Source organism: Podarcis erhardii (assembly GCF_964252035.2).
Source record: "Podarcis erhardii genome assembly, chromosome: 17".
In the NCBI taxonomy this organism is placed as follows: Eukaryota; Metazoa; Chordata; class Lepidosauria; order Squamata; family Lacertidae; genus Podarcis; species Podarcis erhardii.
Genome location: NC_138515.1, coordinates 278,014 through 298,486, shown reverse-complemented (window position 1 = coordinate 298,486; position 20,473 = coordinate 278,014). Strand labels below are relative to the sequence as shown.

Below are 20,473 nucleotides of genomic sequence, written 5' to 3'. Positions count from 1 at the left end.
TGCTGGCAAAGGCTTGGCAAACAAATCTTTTTTTCTTTTTTTTTTAAATAATGTTTATTAACTGGCCAATCACATCAAATTAAATCACATCATATAAATTCCGAATTACAAAGCCAAATTTTTAAATTTTGTTGGGGGAACCCATACTTCAAGATCCAAAGGGGAATTCAGATCATCTTCTTATTACTGCGTTAATGTCCCAATCAGTCCCAATCAGTCCAAACAAAGTTCATAATTCTATCCAGTCTTATCTTGGTGTTGCCACATCATATCTTGTTCATATAATTTCTCTTTTTCCTTTACAATCTCTTCTGTTAGTCTCCTTAAGCCGATAGCAAGTGTAATAATCCTGTGTGGATTTCCCGTTCCTCCACTAAGTCCAGATGGTTTCCATATATCTCCTTCGTAGATAACATCACTTTTTCCATCGTAAATTTTGGCATTTGTCGCTCTTAAGTCCCACCGAGGAGTTGATTCACGATATGTAAACAACTCTATTTCTCTCTTTCTCCTCCCAGACCCAAGAGCTCCCACAATGCCTCACAAAATGGCGACGGTATTTTTCCTGAGTGCGACACTCCAAAACTCTTAGCTTTTCAGCTTCATCTTGAAACATTGCTTTGGATCGAAAGTTTATCTCCACACAGCCTTAAATCCACAGCTTAAGTCCTTAATTTCTGACTCATTAGGGGAGGGGATTCTTGTTAAATCACATAAAAAGGTAGAGGCAGGTTTTTCCCCCCCTCCCCCCTCAGTCATTTGTCATACCGTATCTTGACGTTCTTCTCGTATTTTATTGTTGTCTTGTTATCAGAGATCTCTTTTGTCAGCAGTATTTACTCCCCTTTTTCCTTGATGTATGTGCAATTAATCATATCCAAATTGTTTCTTTTTAAAGATCATTGCAACCAGCGGCGCGAATCGGGGACGGCGTCGAGGAGTGCCGAAAATCCCACAGGAGGGCTTTGTGCCTAGTGCCCCCACCCCCACAAATTTGGGGGTGGTATAGGGCACAGCAGGCAAGGGCCGTCCCCCCCATAATCCTGGGGGGGTTAAGGAGGCTAATTACCCCCATCATAGCCTCCAAATTACCTTGTGTGGGTCGGAGAGATGTTATTGTCAGCCATCTTCCGATGCGCCACCTAGTGGCCCCCGGCTTGGTAAACAAATCAGCAATATTATCTTGTGACTGACAATACTCCAGTTTGATTACCCCATTCTGTACACAATCTCTAACATTTGCATGACGGATAGCAATATGTTTTGATGCGGATTTCATTATTTCCGAGCCCGCTAATGCAATGCACGATTGGCTATCTTCATACACTTGGATAGGCAAATCTACTTTACAATCTAGATCTTTTAGTATCTGTATAAACCACATGATTTCATTGCATGCTAGCGACAGGCTCCCATATTCTGCCTCACAGGATGAGGTCGCAACAAATCCTTGTTTCTTTGACCTCCACCCAATTATGGAATTGGCAAACATCATAACCATTCCACTTGTAGATTTTCTAGTAGCTACACAGCTTCCCCAGTCAACATCAACAAATAGTTCTAGTTTTTCGTCTTGTGTACCAGATATCTTTAAACATACATTTAATGTCCCCTTTAGATATCTGATAAGCCTTTTCAAAGCACACCAATCGGCAGTACTGGGTTTAGATACATGTTGGCTCAGAACATTTATAGCACATGCAATGTCTGGCCTTGACCAATGGCTTAAATACAACAGTGATCCTATTTTTGAGTGATACAACTCAGGCTGATCAAATTCATCATCACATACTGTCTTTGGGAAATCTGGTGTCATGGGAGTCTGAACTGGCTTGCAGTTTTCCATGCCAAACTGCTCTATCAAATGAAGAATTTTCTCTTTCTGGCTCAATAGGAAGCTTCCATCAGCTTCCTGCCTTACTTCTACTCCCAAGTAATTGCTTACAGGCCCTAAGGCTTTAAGCTTAAACCCTTTTTCCAGTTGACTTGTGAGCTTCTGGATCTTATCTGTGGAACTCCCTGCCACAAGCAAATCATCAACAAAGACTAAGAGCATTAGATATTTGTTGCCTGTCCCCTTGGTGTACAGGCATGGATCAGCCACACTCCTTTTAAAACCAAGTTTTACAAGGGCTTCATTTAAACACTGGTTCCAACACCTTCCACTTTGTTTGAGGCCATAAACAGTTTTTTTCAAACACCAGACTGCACCATTCTCCTCTTCAAACCCAGGGGGTTGTCTCATTAACACTTCATGGTCTAAATTTGCATGCAGATAAATTTGCATCAACATCAAAACGAAAAGTTTCACTCTTTACAGTGGGAGAAAACACTTCATCATAACTCTCCCCTTTAATCTGAGTGAACCCTCTGGCTACTAATCTGGCTCGAAAACGTGGTTCCCCAGATGCAAGGGTTTTCCTTTTGTAAACCCACTTGCATGACACCACTCTGCCACCAGGGGGCGGCATTATGACCTCAAACGCTTTGTTACGTTTAAAAGAGTCCATTTCTTCTTTCATGGCTTGTTCCTACAAAGCACGTTCTCCAGGGGGTAAGTCTAAGACTTCATTATAACTTTGTAGTTCCACACAACTCACATTACATACTCTCACTCCTCCTAGGGTCAAACGCTGAGGAGGTACACCCTTGTTTGAACGCTGGGAGCACCTAGGCACAACTACTTCTTCCCCCCTTATCTCTGGCTCTTCTTCCTCTTCCTCTAGAGAAGTAGTATTATCTATTGCTACATCTTTTGGGGAAATCTGTGCCTCCTCCTCATCCTGCTCCTGCGTTGCCAATGGCTGAGAAGAAGCCTCTTCTCTTACTTGCAGGGGCAGTAGGCAATCTGGGTTGGCATGGGTCGCAGTCCATCTGTCCTGGTCAGTGAAGTCTGCACTTCATGACAGAACCATGTGTCCTGGGCGTAGATTGAAACGCCACCCTTTGCTGATATCCCACAAACCGCAGGTTCTGTGCTCTAGCACCCCCTTTCTGGCGCTGAACTTTGGGAATGTTTACATGTGCCCAAGAACCCCAATTATGGAGCATTGTCCACTCTGGTTCTTTCCCAAACAACACACGATAGGGAATATCTTGTATAGAGCTTGACCAGGTTCTATTAATCAAAAAGTTCGCTGTCAGAAAAGCCTCGCCCCACAGCCTATGGTTTTGACCCAATCCTGCATCCACTAGCAGGCAGTCCTTTACTGACTGTATTACAGCCCCACGTCTTTCACACAGACCATTTTCAGCAGGGCTATAAGGGTTAGTCAACCGGTGAGTGATCCCCTTACGTCGCAACCATGCCCCAAATTGTTTGTTCAGAAATTCTCTGCCCCTATCTGTTTGCAACTGCACAACAGGGCAAGCGAAGAGCTTTTCAGCTTGGGCAACCCATTCTCTGAATGTGGGGAAGCACTCAGATTTCTGCTTTAACAAAAACAACCAACTGAAACGTGATTTATCATCAATTGCCAGAAAAGCATATCTGGCGCCCCCTTCAGTCTTCTGTGGGAAAGGGCCTATCACGTCACAATGGACAAGTTCTAAAACCTCTTTAGATACTCTGTCACTTTTAGAAGCCACAGGCTTCCTCTTGGATTTGGCCATTTTACATACATTGCAGTCTAGGAAACAGTTACAGCTATTTACTTTTAGATTCTTGCACACTTTTTGCATCTCTGAAAGCACACGGAAATTGGTGTGACCCAGTTTTCTGTGCAGTTCATGTACACACCCCTTATGAACTGGCAAATTATCCTGAACCACCTGGGCTGCTTTAACAGGCTTGTCCTGCATTACATATAACCCAGTTTCCAACTTTGCATGGCCACATACCTGAGTTCCATTCTTTATCAGACAGCCATCCCGTGTGAAGTTAACACTATACCCTGCATTAATCAAACAGCTTACAGACAGCAAACAATAGTCCAAACTGCTGACAAACAGAGTCTCTGGTAGAGTAGTGTTCAAGCACTGCAGGAAACATGTTCCCTGGCCATCAATCTTGCTTCTACGACCATCAGCAAGATAGATTGAGTCTTTTCCATCAGCTGGCTTCTCCAGGGTCTTAAAGTCCTCCCAACTGTTGCAGATAATCCTGCTACTCCCAGAGTCCAGCAACCATGTTGCTCGAGGTATCTTCCTCTACTCCCGAGAAAACGCAGACACAAACTGAGCAGAACACGTGTTCTTCTTCCCTGAAGAGAACCCCTTCTGCTTACGTTTCTGCGTCGATTGCTGTCTCTGCTCCACGTCGTCTCCTGGAAGTCTTGCCCTGCATTGACGTTGGAGATGCCTGGGTTGGTTACATCTATAGCATCTCCTCACCGCCATGGCCAAGTCCAAACCTTGGCGTTGCTCCATTGGCAGATTCTGCTGCTGGCCCCCTCGGCTGTAACTCCTCCGTTCTTGGAGTTCAGCCTGTCTATCTGACCTTCTTTCTGCTTCTTCGGTCAATCTTCCAACCACATACTCAAGGGTCAGATCTCGGGGACGCATACTCTCCATGCTGTTAATCACAGGCAACCAGCTTTCAGGCAAACTTGAAAGGATAATGTAGGTTTGGTCAGTCTCATCATAACGCTTACCTCTCTGTTGTAGTTGAAGAAACAGAGATTTCAGCGTTTGAAGATGAGTTGCCAAACTCTCACCTTCTTTCATAACAGTCCTGAACAGCCTTCTGGTCAGAGAAATTATAGTTCCAGCAGTTTCTCTGACATGCATTGCCCTTAATAAATTCCAGCACTCAAACGGTGTGCTGGCATTTGCTACATGCAATAACTGAGAGTTGCTCAAACACAGCATAATTTGGGCACGGGCCCTTTCATCCAGCCGTTTTTTCTCAGCAGAGTCCCGTCTCAAAACCTCAGTTTCAACACAGTCCCATAGTCCATCTCTCCTTAACAACTGCTGCATTTTAATTGACCAACTCAGCCAGTTGCTCTCTGAGAGAAGTTCAAAAGGGATGCCTCCCCCAATATTTACAACTTGGGAAGACTGGAAATCTGCCATCTCTGCTGGTGCTTGCTGAGCCCCTTCTGTGGGGCCTTCAGCAATCTCTCCTGACTCTCTCTTTAGAGTCCAACTGGATGGTCCTGGCTGGCACTCACCGGCTTCTAGCTGCTGCCTCTGTTGAACCTCAGGTCCCGCCTGGCTCTGCAACTGGTGTAGCCGCTCTGTGAGTCGCCTACTGTGGCCCTCTAGCAGTTCAAACTGTTCCAGTAGCCGACACTGAGTGCTTTCCTGATCCTTAGATCCTAGCCGCTCCAGCGTCACGGCAGACAGTTACAGCTTGTCACCAGCTGCTCCAACGCACAGCCACTGGCTTCATACACCACTAGGACTCACCAGCTCCCTGCTCAGATGCTGTCAGTCATTTTGCACTCTGCACATGCTCAGAAACACTGGGCCCATAACCTGTCAGTGTTTGTAAAAAGCAAAAAAAAAGAAGGAAAGGGTTCTGACCTCCCTTTGTCTCTTCAGCCTGGTCCTCGAACCCTTGTCTGCATTAAAAGAGTCCACAAGAATATCCTTGCAGAGTTTTATTCTTAAAAGTCTTTGTGCAAAACACGACTGAATAACTATACACACCAGCACTAACTAACCAACCAACCAACCCAAACACCAGCCTCCAAACTAACATTTCTCACTCTATATATACAACTTGGTGCAGACCGCTGAGTCATGCTGACCCAGCTTTATTCGCATTAAAGAAACAGCGGCCATTTTAGCCGTGACAAGCAGAGCTTGCTGGATCAGGCCAGTGAACCCCAAACAAGAAGCCCCCAGACAGAATCTGACTGCACCAGTACTTTACCCTTTCATTCAGAACATCTTTGAGGCTAAGCTGCCCAATACAACCGAAGTTGTGGGGACCCAGGGCCGCCAAGCTGACCTTAGCCAGCTGAGGCTGAGGCAAAGGGCAATGACATCATTCATTCCCCTTGCCCTGGCAGAAGTTGGCCCTCCCAAAACAATGTTTTGTTTAGTTTCCTGCACTGTGGTTCAACCCACACTTGTTGCTTTGTCTCTTATTTCCCTGTTCTGGTTGTAAATTCAGCTGACTGCCAAACAATAAATCTATCTTGACGAAATAAGAATTGGGGCATATTGTCACATCACTCTCCAGACAGCTGCAGCCATGAAAGTTCTGATCCTTTCCATACTCAGCCTCCTCCCTGTGGCAAATGAGGCCCGTTTGTTTGAGCGCTGTGAGCTAGCAGGCGTTTTGAGACGATATGGGCTAGATGGATTCGGAGGCTACAGCCTGAATGACTGTGAGTTTTGTTTGCTGAGTGCACAGCTTCATTGGAGTTCTTTGTATGGATTTATGCTTTCAATGGGGTACCTTCCAGGTGTTGCTGGATTTCAACTCCCATTGGTCACATCCTGTGTTACCAGTGAACATAGATGATAGGAGTTGTAGCCCAACAACATCTGGAGGGCAGCAGGCTTGCAGGGCATGTTTTGATATTTTTCAGCTGCTCTTTCCAGTGTTCTCATTTTCAAAATTTGCTTTTGAATCTTACAATCTGAAACCCTCTTGTATGACCTCTTAGGGAAAAGAGAAATGCTAGCATCCCCATAAAAATGCTGCCTTCTTGCTTGTGCTGCTGCCTAAAGAAGCTCATCCTATTGGCAACCAGGGTCTTTCCAAGTGTGGCCCCCACTCTTTGGAGAAGGCACACAGTCATGGTACATGCTGAAAACTGACATGCTCACTGACTAGTTCCCTTGCCACTGATGTCAATAATTTGCTTAGGCAACCTTTCAATTACATTTTGTACTAACTGTTAACACTGCTGGATATATTTTACTATTGTTTGTGTATTCTTGATTAATCTTATTATAAAACACCTTGATGGTATATAAATTTAAAATAAATTAATAATGAGAAATAATAAACAAAGTGGTACTGATGGTACTGATACTGTGAAATGTTTACATGTAGTGTTTTCTGCTCTGAAAAAAATGAAGACTGCAAAAATTATAATCAAAATAAAGAATGTCAAAACTGAAAATAGTTAATAAAAAAGTGTTGACATAATTGAAGTTTGGTGGAATGGAATGGAATGGAAAACCAAGTTAGCGATTTGAATATTGTTCATATGGTGCTTTAGGGTTTTCATAGTCCTTCCTGTGCATTATCTGCCTCTTCCTTCCTGCATGATGCCCCAACACCTGACAGCCCCAGATTGATCTGGGCCATCCAAGCTGACCTGCCGTCATCTGTGGATGCCTTACCAGGATGCCTTTGAAAAGACTGGATTTGGCTTGGGCCTTGCCCAAGCCCTGGAATCCAGTGTATTCAAGACCATGATTCAAATCTCTTAACCACAATGCTTGCACTACACCATTTTCTGGTGTGCAATCTGTGCAAATTTTCTTCTTAAAAAGGTACTGTATGTTTTTTTCGCCAGCTTTCTAATACCCATGTATGTATTTTCTTTCCCCTGCCAGGGATTTGTCTGCTCAGTGCTGGAGGCGGTTTTAGCACTAACCCCCCAGTGATTGCCATGGGCATGCGCCAATACTATGGGCTGTTCAGGATTGACAATCAATACTTTTGCAGTGATGGGACCATAGCATCACGTAATGTCTGCAACATGCGCTGTCAGCGTGAGTGACATGTTTTTGCTTTGTATTATGTGAACTAGCAACTTTCTGTCATTTCCCTCTTTGCAATTTGGAAAGAAAGAAGTCCACATTCATACACATCTTGTGCATGTTACTCCGTGTAAAACACTTTTGTACATGTTACTGCACAGTATATGAACTTCACTGGCCAGCCATGAGTTCCAGTCTTATGAGAGAAGAAGAAAAACTTTTCTCTGTCTACTTTCTCCATGCCTTGCATCATTTTATGGACTACTATCATTCCTCTGTGGGTGGCCACAGAGCCTAGGACATGCCAATCAGAATGTTGGCGGTTCGAATCCCTGCGACGGGGTGAGCTCCCGTTGCTCGGTCCCTGCTCCTGCTAACCTAGCAGTTCGAAAGCACATCAAAGTGCAAGTAGATAAATAGGTACCGCTCCGGCAGGAAGGTAAACGGCATTTTTGTGCGCTGCTCTGGTTTCTGCTGGCCACATGACCCGGAAGCTGTACGCCGGCTCCCTCGGCCAATAAAGCAAGATGAGCGCCGCAACCCCAGAGTTGGTCATGACTGGACCTAATGGTCAGGGGTCCCTTTACTTTTACTATCATTCTTCTTATTACTTGACCTTTCTATAAACTAAAAAGTCCCAAAGGCTGTAATCTTTCCTCATAGGGGAGTTGCTCCAGTCCCTTGATAATTTTGGTTGCCTTTCTGAACATTTCTCAGCTTTACAATATCTTTTTTTGAGCTGAGGCAATCAGAACTGTACACAAGATTGCAAATGCACTCACACAATAGATTTATATAACGACATTATGATATCGGCAGTTTTATTTACCTTTCCTTTTGTAATGATCCCTAGCATAGAATTTGCCACACACTGGGTCGACACCCTCATTATCTTCTACAACTTCAAGGTCTCATTCCTGGTCAGACCCCATAAATGTATAGGGGACATATATAAATAACAATGATAAATAAATAAATAAATAAACAATTGGGGGTCCCAACATGCATCCCTTTTCACTTGTTTTCATTGACTTGCATTTGCCATTTTACTGCCTATTCTCTCAATTTGAAGAGGTCCTTTTGGACTTCCTCACAATCCTTTTTTGTTTTTTTGAACAATTCGAGATCATTAGCAAACTTTGACAACTCATCCCTGTGGATGTGGCAAATCCCTGTTTATGAGCAAGTTAAAAAAACACAAATCCCAATACTGATCCTTAGAGGACTTCACTCTCTACATCTCTCCATTCAGAAAACTGCCAAATAATTTCTGCTCTTCGTTTTCTGCAATTTAACCAATTTGTGATTCACAATATGTTCTCCTCATATTCCCAGACTGCTAAGCTTACTCACAAGTCTTTAATGTTGAAAGCTTCTTGAAAGTCCAGATCACCTTTATCTACTTTCTTATTGACACTCTCCAAGAACTGTAATAGGTTTGTGAAACTGAACTTGCCCTTGCAGAAGGCATGCTGGTTTGTTCTTCTATATGCTTAGTTATTTTATCCTAACAATGCTTTTCACCATTTTTTTCTTGGACAGACATGCTAACCAGCTTGTAATTTCCAGGAGTCCCCCTGAATCCCCTTTTTAAAAAGTTGGTCTTGCACTGGTTACTTTCCATGGAGGATGATCTTGCAAGTCATCATTTTGTAGCTGGCTCTGCTTCCTCTAGTCATTATTTTGCACCCTGGCTGGAGCTTGTTCATTTTGAGTTCTACAAACGAACAGTAGATTTTGGATACCCTTTGCTATAAATCATAATGAGAGTCAATCTGGGCCAAATTTTGGGCTGTAGATTTTAAATGGACAATTATGTGGCTTGGCAATCACCTGTGATTTGTCAGCATTTACAAGCAGGTGCCCAAGTTTTTCCTGGATTCAAGTGGTTCCTTCTGTGTCCAGAGGTGATGATGCCCTAGCTTGTTTTTGTTGTAAACTTCAGGGCTTGTTTCTTTATGGTGTGGATTTGTTCTGGACACATACAGACAATGGAATTTGCAGACTCTGAGGGAAAGGGAAGACAGTCTGAGAAACAGGAAGCTAGCAGGAAGATGCCCCCAGGCCCCAAGCTTTTTGAAAAAAGGGCTTCCTGTTGCAAAGATTAAATTGCTATGTAGTTGAAATTTAACTGTAATAAGTGAAAGCACCTAGTATAGGTTTTCCAGCAGACTGCCTAATCCACATTTAGTCCACTCATCATGTCTAAAGAGCAACAGCCCCTGAAACAAGCAAGAGCTGCCATAATTAAGAACTACAGTACTTTTTGCTGTATCATTTTTGTGCTATTTCACAATGACATCCAGAAGCGACCTCGTTATTTCCATTAATCTTCATTACCTGCCTGTCTCATTCCATATCTTTGCAGGATTCCTTGATGACGATCTCACTGATGACATTGCATGTGTTAAGACAATTGTTCAAAGTCAAGTATGGGTAAAAACCTGGTGAGTCACATCAGTTTCCTAAGCTCCACAAAAGGCAAAAAAGGGTCAGGGTCAGGGAATTGAAGGAGAGAGAGAGAGAGAGAGAGAGAGAGAGAGACATACCCCCCCCCAAAAAAATACTAAAGGCCATAAGTAGAAAATCAATATATACCATACTTTTCTGTGTAAAAGATTAGTTTTTTTACTAAAAAATTATGGTAAAATAGGGGGCGGCATGTTATACATGGAAAAATACAGTATATACATATACAACCAAAACACTAAAGCCCATAAGTAGAAAATCTAAGTTTTTGAAGTGAATTTGAATAGCCTAGGATTGAGATTAGGAATCTACTTAGAGATTTGTCCCTTTTCATTTCCTTTGCATAAATTCAATGCAGCATGACCCTCAAATGGTGGCATCTCCTATTCAGCAGTTGAAAATGGAAAGATAAAAACCTATTCTTAGCCTTGTTCCCAACTTTCCCTTGTACATGTCAGTTTCATCTGAACTTCCTGAGCAGTACAGGGAGTCTGAAGGAAGTTTCTAAATTTATTAGGCTAAACATGCTTTGAAGCCTCCTCATGATGAGAAACCCTACTAAGAAAGGGTTCCATGTGTCTTCAACGTTGCTGTTGTTGTTGTTGTTGTTGTTGTTTTGTTACCCCTCTCTTCAGCCAAAAAGGCTTCCAGAGTAGTTTACATACAATCCGTTAAATCAAGACAGTCCCTACCTGCAGGCTTACAAAATTTCAAAACCACAACAGAAAGGGAAGATGAGAGTAAGGTAACTCATGAATTAAGGAAGGGAGGGGTCTCTTAACCTTGCCCTGAACAACTTTAAGAGGCAGCATCTGTTCTGCAACCAGTCAAGATCTCCTCAGAATAGGCCGCGATCAGCTCAGATTGTGAGGAGAGGAGGTCTCTAACAAGGAGGCAGCCATAGCTAGCCTGTTCCCAAGAGACATGGCATCCCAAATAGCCCACCCCAGTGCAACCCACTATGACCTTAGAAGCCCACTTCAGTTGCACTGGATGAGCCTGAGTGTCAGTATTATGCAAGAGGGAGAAAAGCTTTTATCTACTTTCTACACCCCAGGCATCCTTTGCAGACACATCAGTCATGCCCATTGCTTCACTTTTTGGCAGCAAGTCTTTAAGTTTAATCCTGCATTGTGTGAAAAGGTTACTCCTGCTTGAACCACAAACTATCTGCATTCCAAATTTTAGGTTCATTCCTATGTCAAGGTGAAATTTTGTATTTCCAGAACCGTGGCAACAATATATGTATTTGGATCATTTGATATGTACCTGTTTGAAGGGAAATCCAAGGAATGTTGATTTTTCTTCTTTCTACATTCTTAGGATCCGGACAACCTTCACAAGAAGGTGTAGTACAAGAAGACAATTCTTCCTTGGCAGTTGTGGTTTCTGAGATCTCCATTCCTACTGGCCCTTCATAATCAAACCTTCCAGTTCCTTCTGATGGCACTCTTCACCTGCTAGCACTTGAAGAGGGAAGCCCTTGCTTTACAACATTTCAGAACTTCATAGCTCTTCTGAACTAATGTAATACAAAGGCTTCCTCCAGACGGCCACTCCAGAGCCCATGATAGAAAAGGAAGCCTGTCAGATTCAATCCTGATAAAATAGTCCTGGTTATGTCATGTTGAGACAAAGGAGATTAGTTAGTAATAACTACCAAGGCTCTCTGACTCCACCGCAATGTAGGCTCAACTAACAAACTGGGAAATGGCAACTTCCTTCATTTGCTGAGTAGGACTGGGATGACATAGGGAAGGAAGAAGACCTGCAGCCTAGTTAGGATTCAAAATTTGCTGCTCTTTTGATTTCTCTGCTTGAATTATCAATAAAAAAATTAGATGCAACTTTCTCTCCTCCATTATGATCAGTAGGTAGAGGCTTCCCCAAGTAGTCTTAATTCTATTTAATAATTCTTCTTAATAATTCTTTGCATTCCCATCCTCAGGTGCACGTGCAACTGCAAAAACTGAGTGGGAACAATTGTTGATACTCTATATCCATTTCATAACTTAGGGCCACATAACACATAAAGGATATTTCACCAATCCAGTTTGACCACTGCCCACAAATGCTGGCCATGGAATTAATAGTATACAGTCATCTTAGCATAGCCTTCCCTAGCCTGATGCCCTCCAGATTCCCTCATAGAGTTGGAAGGGACCCAAGGGTCATCTAGTCCAACCCCCTGCAATGCAGGAATCTCAGCTAGAGCATCCATATGGCCATCCAACATCTTCCTAAAAACCTCCAAGGAAGGAGAGTCCACAACCTCTTGAGGGAGTCTGTTCCACTGTCGAACAGCTCTTACTGTCAGAAAGTTTTTCAGTTTGTTTAGTTGGAATCACTTTTCTTGTAACTTGAAGCCTTTGGTTTGAGCCCTACCCTCCAGAGCAGGAGAAAACAAGCTTGCTTCATCTTCCTTGTGACAGCCCTTCAGATATTTGAAGATGGCTCTCATATCTCCTCTCAATCTCCTCTTTTCCTGGTTAAACATTCTCCTTCAACTGTTCATCATAAGGCTTGCTTTCCAGACCCTTGACCATCCACCTTGGTCGCTCTCCTCTGCACATGTGGACACCGTATTCCAAGTGTGGTCTGACCAAGGCAGAATAGAGTGGTACTATTACTTCCCTATTAAGGGACGTAGGTGGCGCTGTGGACTTGCCGATCAGAGCCTAGGACTTGCTGATCAGAACGTCAGCAGTTTGAATCCCCGTGACGGGGTGAGCTCCCGTTGCTCAGTCCCTGCTCCTGCCAACCTAGCAGTTCAAAAGCACGTCAAAGTGCAAGTAGATAAATAGGTACCGCTCCGGCGGGAAGGTAAACGGCATTTCCGTGCGCTGCTCTGGTTCGCCAGAAGCGGCTTAGTCATGCTGGCCACATGACCTGGAAGCGATACGCCGGCTCCCTCAGCCAATAAAGCGAGATGAGCGCCACAACCCCAGAGTCAGTCACAACTGGACCTAATGGTCAGGGGTCCCTTTACCTTTACCTTTATTACTTCCCTTGATCTGGACGCTAGACTTCTTGTGATGAAACCTAGAATAGCATGCCCTTTTTTGCTACTGCGTCACACTGTTTACTCATGTTAAGCTTGTGGTCCACCACGACCCTGAGATCCTTTTCACATGTACTGCTAGTAAGCCAGGTGTCCCCCATCTTATATTTGTGCATCTGGTTCTTCCTGCCTAAGTTCAGAACCTTACATTTGTCCTTATGAAAATTTGTTTTGTCAGCTTGAGCCCAAGTCTCTGATCTGTTAAGATCATTTTGAATTCTGATTCTGTATGGCATCTCCTCAGCTTGTGTTCCAATTGCCACTAATTTATTGCCTCTTAGACACACCATACGTTTAAAGCACATAATTCACCCCTGCCATCCTAGGAACTGTGGCGTTCTAAACGGAGGGAAAGGGGGGTTGACCTTTTGGAATTTTTGTATGGTAATGTTCAGTTATGCCATTGGAAGAACAGTTGCAAGGTCCTAATTTATTGCAGGGAATCAAACCCATAGATTCTAACATGTTTGTAGCCATGCCTGTCCTCCTTAATATTGTTTCTGTTAAAAGGGTCACACAAGCAGGACAAAATAACAAATAACAGTGGGGTGGTGATAAGGAAAAAACACACATTTTATTCACACACCCTATCAGCAAGGATGTGGGCTCAAGCATAAATGATTATGCAAAACACTAGGATGTGCCCAGACTTGTTCCAAACAGGAAAAACAATTAGTGCCTCCAGCAATATCACACCTGTTGGGAGGAAGCAGAAGAAAAACTATTAGCACTCTGTAATCCCATCCAGGTTTTACACACAAGAAAACCATGAGTTGTCTCACTTACCTGTTATGTACACTTACCTGCTATTATCCTAAGGTAAGACTAATAACCAAGTCCCCGTACATAAGGGCAGCCAGTACCACCAATTGATCACAGGAGAAGCGCCACTGATTCAATAATGTGGGTAGACTGTTTGTGCAAAACACTGTATTCAAAATGATCTGTCAAGCTTTGACCAATCAACGTTAGCAAACAGCACCACCTAGGGTACATATCACTGGTACTGCAGCCTTACATCGCACTCCTTTCCATTCAACCCTTTCTGTCAAGGGAGAAAATCTTACCAAGCCAGCAAGGCTTCACTGTAGCAATTTTTATTAATTACTTCCTGTCTAGGTCAAGGCATTTTGCAGATGGTTGCAGACTAAGGTAACTAATATATATTCACAAAAGATCAGCTGACGACCAGATCTTCTACATTCCACTTTTGTTCCACTCAGAAAAAGGATTGGGAAATATGACTCTAGAAGCCATGGATCCCAAGGCATGCAGTCACGTACTCAGTGAACCTTGCCCTAGAGAGAGTGTCAAGTCCAGGTGTCAAACTGCCACCCATCACAATCACAAAGGTGATGTGGTGAACCAGGAATGGATTCAGACCAGGACACAAAGAGACTGTGATTTACTTAGCTCGAGGGTAAATAGCTTTGTTTTCTGTCATCAATGGGTGTCTGGTGAAGGTCAGGAGGAGGGAGGAAACTCAGGTTACAACCCCTGGACCAGCAATGATGTATTGATGACCATGTCTGAACTGTATTCTGGGATATGGGGGGAACTTTTAAAAGTCAATGTCTTCTTTTGTTCAGGGTCTTGCCTTTCTCCCTGTTGGATTAGGTAGGACCCTGCTATAGCAGTTTGCTTTATACCAAATAAAGGTCAGGCTTCTTGGCCACTTCACTTCAGGTTACTCTGGTTGGTGTCCGTTTTTACTCCTCTCTGACCAAGGGAACCACACGAGGACCTAGCGGACTTACAGTGTCCCTTAAGTTATTGCAGTGTCTTTTTCAGTGGTTTACCACTCACAGAGCTACAATTCCTAGCATTTCTAACTAGGATGTCAGGATTCTTTAGAGGAAGGCATGTGTGGTGACCAGAGCTCAGCTTAGCTCCATTTCTTCTTTTACTATTGTTTTTTCTTTTTTCTTTAAAAAATGCCCACACACAAATATAAAATATACTGGCAAATAGACCATATAAATACAAATATCCACAAAAGAACACCAGTGAATATGTGTTGTGGGTGTCCAAAAGCCAATGTTTCCTACAATGGTTGTAAGATCTAGAGCTGCCCACAGAAGTGCCAGCCAACAGCTCTGGCATCAACCAATAAGTCCTCTGCAATGACACACAAATGTTATTTGCAGAGCCACAGACTATAAAAGCCCTTGGACTCCTTGGACCTTTCCACATACCTGCAGCAATGAAGGTTGTCACCTTTGCCTTATTCTGCCTACTCATAGCAATAGCATACGAGGCCAAAGTATACAGCATTTGTGACTTCTACTACGCACTGAAGCCTTTGGGACTGGATCCATTTAAAGGCATCTTTGCAGAACAGTGTGAGTTTTGCCTGTTTGGGTGATCAAACCTTTCCATTGTAATAAATTAATTTGGTCCAATTTGATTGTTGTTTTTTCTTCATTTTCTTTTCTTTTCCTGAATGGTGTATTCCCATGTATTCTGACATTGTTCAGAATGTTTCTTTGATGCTTGAGAGTGGTGAAAGTTTTCAAAGAATGTGGGAAATTTGGAAACTAAGAATCCATAAAACTAGCAAGGTTCAAAGGAGTCATTTGAGAAATTTGAAATGTTTTAGAGACATCACAAAAATGTTAGAAGTTATTTGTTAGTTTATAAGCACTGCTTGCTGTTTGGCCAATGGTGTACAAGGAAAACTGAAGTTTGAATCAATAAATCACAATTGAGAATTGTTGAAGACAGCATTTTCAAAGTGTTGAAATCAAGGCTGAGGCTGAAATTTGACTAAGCCAAATAACCACATTTTTCTATTTTAATATTTCTGAAATTGTTTTAGGAAACAAAATACATCCTTGTACGTTCCTGATTGTCATGTTATGCTTTCCTACTAGATCTCTGTGCAGCTGATCAGTCAAGCAAACTCGACACATTCTACTATGAGAATATAGATGGTGTCCCACGCTACGGAATATTCCAGCTAAGTGGCCTTGAGTGGTGTGATAACGGGAGGCACTCCTCTCAGAATAAATGCCACACACTCTGTGACAGTGAGTGACTTCTGAGATCCAAGAGAAGAGCTTTCTTTCTTTCTTTCTTTCTTTCTTTCTTTCTTTCTTTCTTTCTTTCTTTCTGGTTGTGCTATCTCAGCATCGAGGAAAAGGCACTGCATTCCCTCGCTGCATTATATTTCATATATTTAACAGATGTTGCTTTAGGGAACTGTCCTTGGGGGAAATTAACCCTTGTTCAGAAACCAAGTCTCACACAGACAAAATTTCTGGTTAAAGAATGTTTGGATTATTTACTAGCTAAAGACTGGTTACATTAAAGATTTTTTCTCCCAATTTATTTGTTTGTTTATTAATTTATTAAAACTATTTCTATTCTGCCTTCCAATACCTAAAATGGCTTGGCTTACAATGTTAAAAACCACCAGTTAATAAAACATTAACTAAAAATCACATTAAAAAAGAGATGTAGGTACAGCAGATAATAATTGTTAATGACTAACCACTTTAGGAGATTACAGAAATAAATTATACAGGCCAGATACTTGCTGGAAAAGAAAGGCCTTCATGAAGTGACGAAGGAGGAAAAGCGGGCTTCCCTAGGCAGATATAGAGTCTCAGTATGGCCACCAACCCAACTCTTGTGGGGAAGCACATAAACAAGCTTCCATAGAAAGATCTAAATGTACATGCAAACTCATAGGAAAGGTGATAATTCTTCCAAGATGGTCCCAAGCCATTAATTAACACTGAATAAGCACAATTTGGGGACGCGGGTGGCACTGTGGATTAAACCACAGAGCCTAGGACTTGCCGATCAGAAGGTCGGTGGTTGGAATCCCCGCGACAGGGTGAGCTCCTGTTGCTCGGTCCCTGCTCCTGCCAACCTAGCAGTTCGAAAGCACATTAAAAGTGCAAGTAGATAAATAGGTACTGCTCCAGTGGGAAGGTAAACGGCATTTCCGTGCGCTGCTCTGGTTCACCAGAAGTGGCTTAGTCATGCTGGCCACATGACCCGGAAGCTGTATGCCGGCTCCCTCAGCCAGTAAAGCGAGATAAGCGCCGCAACCCCAAAGTCGGTCATGACTGGACCTAATGGTCAGGGGTCCCTTTACCTTTTTAAGCCCAATTTATTGATTTTGTAATTCTCTCTTTTTAAAAAATCTACATTACATAAAACAATAAGGTATCTTAACTCTAATTGGAAATGATTTTATATTGTGGTGCCTGTGTGGAGAAAGTTTTGAACTCTCCTGTCAGGTTTGGTAGTCTCTTCCACACAAGACGCGACCTCCAACAGTTTTATTATTTAGATTTATTTAGTAATTATCGGGTTCAACAGTCTGAGCTTCATTCAATCATCAGCTGCCAGATCTACCCTCTTCCGGAGGAAAGATGACACTCTCCCCCCCTCCCCCCTCCTTTTCCCTGTTTGATGCTTTTCTGCTAGACATTCAAAGGCCTGCTTGGGGGGCTTTCTTGTCCTCCCCCTTCTTCTGCTGCATCTTGTTCTCTCCACTCTGTGTTCCCTCTCGCTCTCACTGTGTCAAGGCACTAGATTTCTATTGCTCTCTAATTCTCCCCCCTCCCTTTCAGAATCCTCTCTGTCTGTCAGAGAGGGACTGTGTTTGTCAGTGGACTCCTGCTTGCTGGTCTAACTAGTGAGTTTCTAAGAGGAACAGGCCACTTTCATCTTTGCTTGGCATATAGTCTAGAAGGAAAACTGTAATGAGAACCTCTTCTCCCATGTGTGCTTTAATTGGTTGATCTAATGTGCAACACACACCATCTCCATGCTCCTCATCAAGAAATGCATATAAGGGATGCGGGTGGCGCTGTGATCTTAAACCACTGAGCCTCTTGGGCTTGCTGATTGGAAGGTCAGCGATTTGAATCCGCATGACAGGGTCAGCTCCCCTTGCTTTGTCCCGGCTTCTGCCAACCTAGCAGTTTGAAAGCACACCAGTGCAAGTAGATGAATAAGTACTGCTGCAGCGGGAAGGTAAATGGTGTTTCCATGGCTTCCATCATGGTGTTCCATTGCTCCAGAAGCAGTTTAGTCCTGCTAGCCACATGACCCAGAAGCACCAGCTCCCTCAGCGCCCCATAGTCGCCTTTGTGGGCTAAATGTATATAGTACATTAACTGATTTACCCCATGAAAAAAATTAGATACATTATCCTATATATAAAACATATATGCTTAATTATGCATTAAATATTTACCCCATGAATATCCTAATACAACACAACACAACACAACACAACACAACACAACACAATATCCTAATCCTTATGTACAGTAAACATAATACATAACTGTTTACTGTACATAACATTAGGGGTCCTTTACCTTTTTTTTTAACCAACTACGACCTGAGGCTACGATGGAGGGGCTCACAGCATCAGCATCACAAGATGGTCTTGCTTCTCCCACAGGCACAGCCTTGGATCAAAACACATTGTGCTCTGACTCCACCTTTTCCAGCCTGCAACCTCCCGCCTCCACCAGTCACATCACAGCCAACTCAACTCTAATCTCTGGCTTTGTCTCCAAACTGTGAACTGGAGGAGGGGCCCCACCCAATTAACATCTGGCACAGAGCCCCCTCTCCTTGGCTTCCTTAATGGCCCATTACCTTTCCTTTGTTTTCTTAATGTCTTGTCTCCTAACAAAGAAGCTAGTCTGGCTTACCGGTATATTTCAACCCTTGCTGGGTCCAGGAATTTAGGAGAGTCTCACCCCCACAAACTCATAACACTGTATTTGGGGTTTTAGTTGGGCTTTGTCTTGGATGGATTCTTCATTAACTCATTTTCATTAACCTCCAAACAGACTTCCTAGATGATAATATCACAGATGATGCTCTGTGTGTTAAGACAATTGTCAACAGTACAAAGGACATGACTGCTTGGTGAGTAGCATCAGCTCCTTTTTTTCTAGAAACAAACAAACAAACAAACAAAAGATGGCTGAAAAATATTACTTAATCAGAACCTTCAGTAGAAACTCTATTAGGTGGTGAAAAAGGGGTACATTCAGACCAGCACATTGCATATTAAATAGCATTTAAGTGTCATTTGATTTTGCTTTAGGCCACTTTGTTGTCATTTGATTTTGCTTTAGGCCACATGAGATAGGAATAAGAACAAGCTGAACTCAGGGTGCTGATCATTTGTGAGGGCCTTCCCTGCTTGGCCTTCCCCAAAGGAGCAGCAACCTGTACAGAAAGGAACAGCAACCAGCATATCACAAAGGAGCAGCAACCGGCTGCTAAGTGTATAGGATGTCATCCTGTCCAGGGCTGAGGGGGGGGGGCATCAGGTTGGAAGAAGAGACTAGGTGGGAAGGAGAGTTCAGGTGGGAAAGCCTGCCCCCCTGCATCCAAAGGCATCCACTCCACCACTATCTTTTCCCAGAAAGACACAACTGGTTGGGTACGTCCCTCTTATTGTGGTGTCTCCTTCTTTTTGCCTGATGTCCTGCCACCATGAAAGCCCCAGATTGCTTTGGATCACCATGGTGATCCCAGGCTTTGTCAACCCGAATCGAGCAATGGCGGGATCTCCCCCCCCCCCATTGGCCTTGACTTGTTTGGGTGCACAGCTATAGCACTTTGTGGCCAGTCTTCCTGTTGCCAAATTCAGTCTTGCAGAACTATTTTCTTTTAATAACTCTGTAGCATTGGACAAATGCCAAATAACCAATGTGTTTCGTCCACCCATTAGGCCACTCTATGAGAAATACTGTGATGAAGGTCGGGTAAATCGTTATTATATCAAGTGCCTTTTTGGTGGAGTTACACAAAGAAGAAAGTTTTTGCTTTGGAACCTGCCTTGACTTCTATAGAGGGTCGCATTGTCTCAGGTTTGCTCTGACAATGTGCTTTACTTCAGAGCCTCATCTCTTCTCATTTTGTAAAGCTTTGGATCCCCCACCCCACCCCCATGAAACATAATGGGAAACCAACAAACACCAACCTCATCTGTAATTTTTGTCAGACAAGGATGAAACCTGTTCACTTCATAGAATCATAGAATCATAGAATCATAAAGTTGGAAGAGACCACAAGGGCCATCGAGTCCAACCCCCTGCCAAGCAGGAAACACCATCGGAGCACTCCTGACACTCAAGCCTCTGCTTAAAGACCTCCAAAGAAGGAGACTCCACCACACTCCTTGGCAGCAAATTCCACTGTCAAACAGCTCTTACTGTCAGGAAGTTCTTCCTAATGTTTAGGTGGAATCTTCTTTCTTGTAGTTTGGAACCATTACTCCGTGTCCGCTTCTCTGGAGCAGCAGAAAACAACCTTTCTCCCTCCTCTATGTGACATCCTTTTATA

At 43.2% G+C, this 20,473-nt stretch overlaps 1 protein-coding gene and 1 long non-coding RNA gene across 2 annotated transcripts; one reads left to right on the top strand and one right to left on the bottom strand.

The window, feature by feature from the left end:
* Positions 1-15,344: 15,344 nt before the first annotated feature.
* On the top strand, positions 15,345-20,150 carry LOC309332021 (lysozyme C, milk isozyme-like; the record flags this gene model as incomplete). Its single annotated transcript, XM_081844675.1, has 4 exons — positions 15,345-15,483; positions 16,015-16,170; positions 18,967-19,045; positions 19,860-20,150. The coding sequence occupies 4 exons, from the start codon at positions 15,345-15,347 to the stop codon at positions 19,969-19,971; spliced, it is 486 nt and encodes a 161-aa protein (XP_081700801.1). The 3' UTR covers positions 19,972-20,150.
* Positions 16,201-18,970, bottom strand: LOC309332033. Its single transcript, XR_014152048.1, has 2 exons — positions 18,826-18,970; positions 16,201-16,810 (listed from the first exon to the last, which is right to left on the bottom strand). It is a non-coding gene; the product is annotated as an uncharacterized lncRNA (long non-coding RNA).
* Positions 20,151-20,473: the final 323 nt, after the last annotated feature.